Source organism: Dysidea avara, chromosome 10, assembly GCF_963678975.1.
Source record: "Dysidea avara chromosome 10, odDysAvar1.4, whole genome shotgun sequence".
NCBI classification, from domain to species: domain Eukaryota; kingdom Metazoa; phylum Porifera; class Demospongiae; order Dictyoceratida; family Dysideidae; genus Dysidea; species Dysidea avara.
The window spans coordinates 4,589,179-4,594,504 of record NC_089281.1 but is presented as its reverse complement, the minus strand read 5'-3'; the positions used below and the strand labels follow the sequence as shown (position 1 = coordinate 4,594,504).

General features: G+C 34.9%; 1 protein-coding gene and 1 long non-coding RNA gene across 3 annotated transcripts; one reads left to right on the top strand and one right to left on the bottom strand.

Annotated features, from left to right (window-relative positions):
• Positions 1 to 206: 206 nt before the first annotated feature.
• On the bottom strand, positions 207 to 2,108 carry LOC136268056 (uncharacterized). 2 transcript variants are annotated; one of them, XR_010706859.1, is made up of 5 exons: positions 1,966 to 2,105; positions 1,774 to 1,877; positions 1,593 to 1,654; positions 1,195 to 1,253; positions 207 to 871 (listed from the first exon to the last, which is right to left on the bottom strand). It is a non-coding gene; the product is annotated as an uncharacterized lncRNA (long non-coding RNA). The 2 variants fall into 2 exon arrangements; XR_010706858.1 differs by having other exon boundaries at positions 1,774 to 2,108.
• Positions 2,109 to 4,485: 2,377 nt separating this feature from the next.
• On the top strand, positions 4,486 to 4,926 carry LOC136268794 (galectin-7-like). Its single transcript, XM_066064255.1, has one exon. The coding sequence runs from the start codon at positions 4,486 to 4,488 to the stop codon at positions 4,924 to 4,926; it is 441 nt and encodes a 146-aa protein (XP_065920327.1).
• The last annotated feature ends 400 nt before the right edge of the window (positions 4,927 to 5,326 follow it).

Below are 5,326 nucleotides of genomic sequence, written 5' to 3'. Positions count from 1 at the left end.
TGATGCTAGTTGTTGATTGACATTTCATGGCAGGAAAGTGCAAACCTTCATGATCCCTACTGCCCATATGATAACACTGCCCCTGTATAATAACTAACAGTTCATCAGTCACTAATATACATATGATAATGTATAGTTCATTACATTTAAGAGTGCATTGTATTGTGTAGAGCTAGCCTACTTGAATAAAGCTCTACACACAGATATGATGTACACAACATGACTTGATCTATTTGCACCATGTAGACAATAATTACTTGTACACATGTTTCTATAATGAGTATAGTAGTGAGACTATTCAAGTGTATCAAATTTCCTACAAAATGTACATGTAGTTCATAACAAATAATGGGATTCGGCTTATACTTGTTTGTTAGCATAATTATAACTGGTGAACCCGGCATACCACATCAAAAGAAAGAATGGCATTAGACATATACATGTATCATAAAATTAATTTTGTGTCTGAACGTGTGCAAGTTGCCATTACACTTCATTTCAGCTACATTATGTTCAGCCTCCTACACACCACTACAAATGAAGAACAGTACGAAAAGGTCCTCTAGCTATAAATGTTGTTGAGTTATGCTTGTCTGGTAAGTTAGTCAGCCAACAGAAATAAATTTTAAAAAACATAATTTATAGGAAGCATTTCGGGTCACATTCTGAAAGTACTGTTGGGTTTAATTATATCATTATATCTATTCATCATTTCAAGTGTGCTCTGTGCAGTATGAGAGATCCACCAGTTGATCATGTAATCTCATTATACTGTTTAACAGCAAATTTGAAAATTGTTCTTGGTTACAAGTTCCTATGACTTTTTGGCATTGCTTGAACTGAAGTATCATCACATGTTCTCTTCAGGGGTCTATAACAAATGAAAATAACAATATTATAGTACATGGGTCATGCATACATATACGCAAACTATCTATTAATGTATATACTTTAGCAGGGACTTGTTAGGCTGTATGCCTAATGATGTAACTACATATATGTACCCCCAGGATGTACATACGCATTCATACATATACAGATAAACCACACAAGATCAATTTTGCAGTACATAATTCTGAAACGTTAAAAAAATTGGAGTCATCTGGCAAGCAAAAATTGTGTAGAACAGAAAATGTGGCAAAGAAGAGCACATAATGAAACACATATACTACAAACATGCGACATAATTTTTACTTCTTTGAATTTCTCAGTATCGGCAGTTTCTTTTGGAAGTTGGCGCATTACAATGGTATCTGAGAGGGAATACAAAATGCTTATAAAATATGTGCATACAACTGCACATGACACATGCATGAAACACAAGATGTGAACATCCTTAAATACTGTAGTTTATAATTTTGTGAGAAGGATCAATTGACCATGATCAATTCTCACAATACTATCTGACAATACTGGAGGCTTAAGCTATGGTCTACTGCCTACCAAAATTCACCTGTGTATGTCTCTAAGGGGTACATCACGGGGTATGACATGACGTCATGAAAATCACGTATATTTCAGTCACTATTGGCTTTAGGTCAAAAATGACAATTCATTTACTAACTACTGTGTAGACGGTATAAATTGCTTACCAAATTTTTTATTTGCTCCTTGTTCTGGTTCATCTTCATAATCATAAACTATTTTGTTGAATCTGCATAAGCACAAAAGGAAACTGGAACTACAAAGTATTATTGTTAGCATCTTTTAGCACATACAAGCTGTTTGCTATAAACATAGTACACAGTAGAAATACAACATAGAGGTACATACCCTCCATATTCATCTTTAGGTCGACACAGTATCATTAAGATTGCTAACACTACTGAGAACAGTATCTCTCTCCACACATCACCCAGCCATAATACCTCAGGATCCTGTTAATAAAAAATTGACACAAATGGAATAGTACATATATGCATGTGTGTATGATACGGTACCGCCCAAGCGCAACATCACACTCACTCGCACACACAACTTCACTCGAAATTTTAAAAAATTGCTAATTGAGGTGCGTGGCAACTGCTTCACTCATGAGACAACGTGGCAGCTGTTTCATTCACGAAAATCATGAGCAAAACAGTTGCCACGCCCCTTAATTAGTGATTTTTAAAATCTCATTACACACTACCACCAAATTGGCACCTTTCTCTGTAAGCAAAGATGAATGAGACACAAAGGAGGACACTGGTAAGTCATCGTTTTCAGAGAAAAGTGAGGCTGGTTTTTGGGTGATGTTTTTTCATGGGCCATGCCCAAACCTTTGTGGTCCCACTATACAGTACTATCATACTGTATGATGAGTGTCAGTCAAGCAGCCACAATTTTGTTTTCATTTATAATTTCATTTCTTTACCATAAGTATAAAATTAATTATGATGAACGTTTAAGTTTTTAGTTAATATATTCCTTATCACCTGGATGCATGCTGGTTTATTTACATCATAATAATCATTACTTAGTGTGTGTTTGTAAATTTTTACTGATTTCTACTAAATGTTAGAAAATATTCTCTTCTCAGTCTTCTTATCACATATGTAATACTTGCAAAAGAAATCGGCCAATTTTATTGGCATGCAATCTTAGCTACTCATTAGTTCACCCTACTTGTAATTATTTTACAACAGTGATGTTCAGCCTGCAGCTTACAAGTATATCTAAAAGCTCTGGTTTCAATTAGTAACATGAACTCAACGTCATTTACACTGATGTGGTCGGTGTGGTCTACATATGTGTGTTTCTGGGTATAACTAAAGTACATTTCCAGATAACTGAGATTAAGTGCAAGATTTAATTAGAATTGAATTCAGATCAAAAAATAGTTGGTCTGACTGTATACTGCATTAGTAGTCAATAAGTTCATTGTGAGTGTTTGGTCACCAAGTTGGCTAGGCTCCCAATGATGGACTGTAGGTTAGGACAATACCATACTAGACAAAGATGACAACTATATAATCATATTTTTAACTTTGTTGCTGACTGTACTAAAGGCTTAACTAAATATTTACACATACTAGTATACCTACAACTTTGCACCACAATAGAAAGTCACTATTGATTTGATTGCTACTGAAGAAAGTGTTCACATTTTGACTGCTGGTCAGTACATCATTACCATCATGCTGTATGATAAAACATAACATTGCTGACTGCCCCTCTACATCTTTATTGCTGACACTGCTCGTATTTCACACTGAAAACACTTGAAATATAGAACACTATACACGGTCTACACCAGTATAGTTCAGAGTCAATTATTACTGTCTGACATAGGCCATTTGTCAGGCAAATATCATGCATGGCTGACCATAATGGAACCTGCCTGACAAAATGTCAGATCAAAATAGAAGGAAGTTGTAGAGTTTTTATAGTGAAGCATTGTCAATAATAGCAAACGCAATTAGACAACAATGATTACATTATTATAGGTTGAGTCACTCTATTCTATCAACATATTGTAAGGATTTTCCTATTATGACAAATTGTGTAAAACAGTAGCATATCAATGTCAGGTAATGGTTTAGGTTGTCCGACATTTTCACTGAGATTTGAAAAGTATTATAACTGTCTCTGGACTATAGTTTATGACTGCATTGTTGCATTTATACAAAATTCTAGAATATTTAGCAACACACATGTAGCATATAATAGCAGATAAACGAAAATTTGTCAATGTGTCTCCATTGTATAAGAACTAAGTGGCATCCAATCATGGTGGAGGAGCCTTAGCTATCACTTGCCGATCAAATTTGGCGAGTCCAACATCACTCAAAGAAGTATCATATATATATTTATTATATAGTAAAACATCTCTAACACAAAATCACTACCCCAGCTGCATAGATTTCAATATGCCTACACCTTTATATGTTCTTAAGTGTTTTGTAATTATACATCGTGTTGTAGTAGTTATGTTGTAATTGAAGTATTATCATACAGCTGCATATTATAAGGATCATGGGGAGTTGCACTTTCTCACAAAATACATTGACCAGAAACTGGCCTCACAATATCTTCACAGCACCTTGGCAGTATTAATTAAGCCCAAAAGACGAAGGTGCTTCTTGTACTGTTCTTCATTTGTAATGGTGTGTGGCAGGTTGAACAGTGTAATGGTGACTTCTCTTTTCAGTAGTTGATGAAGCACACACATAGATATAATGACATTCTTTCTTTTGATGTGGTATGCCAAGTTCACCAATTATAATTATGTTAACAAACAAGTATAAGCTGAATTCCATTATTTGTTATGTACTACATGTACATTTTCTAGGAAATTTGATACACTTGAATAGTCTCAATACTATGCAATGGAAATCTCATCTGACAGCTTATACCTGCTGTAAAAAATACACACTCCCAAGAATCAGTGACCTCATGAAACTCTCTACACAGTTTGTTGTGTATAAAAGGAGACTGTTTTTATATAGAGTATATGAACTACTCTGTGGATAGCATCACTACTGACAGATATACGAGTTACAAATGGAAAACAGTATTAGCTTTACCAACTTCCAAACTGGCAGAGGTATAGAGGCAGCCTACACCAACCCCAAGGAAGGAAGGGTGAAAATAGACTTGTACAATGATAAGGGAGATATCATTCTTCACTTCAATCCTCGCTTTGATGAAAGAGAAGTGGTAATTTCATCACAAATAGATGGAAAATGGCCATATCAACGAGGGGAGAAACCACAAAGAGTTGATGGATATAATTTTAAAGGAAGGGAAGATGTCACTGTTACATTCATTGCTAAAGATGATTACATTCAAATTTTACTTGATGGTAAACAGTTTCATGATTATAAGTCTGGGCTACGTATTTCCAGCATCACAACAGCCAAGTTTGATTGGTCCATGGGTTCTGGCCATGGTACACCAGCTGTTCTGAAGTATCTTGCAGTCAAGTTCAACCTTGCTGAGTGAAATGACTAAACAAAGACTTTATAGATTGACTGGACAATGCAAATAGTTGTAGATAGTTTGTATATGTTATTACATTATGTCATGTTGTAGTATGTATTTGATCCAAACTGTACTAAAGTTTACTGAACTTACAGGGATTAGAGGGTGATGATCCTAGCCGGGCCATTTTTTATACACATCACTTTTTGTGCTGACCTGAACAGTTGTCTCACTATTATACCATTAATTTTATGTTTACTGGTCTATAGCTAGCTAATACGTAGTTTAGAATTTAGTGACCTATTCAAGTTCCTAGGGATGGTAAATAAATGAAGTAATTTATATGCATGAAGAGTGGTACCTTATATGTGTACAAGCAAGTTAAAGTATGCGTGATTGTCATGAAAATTCCAAATTTTTT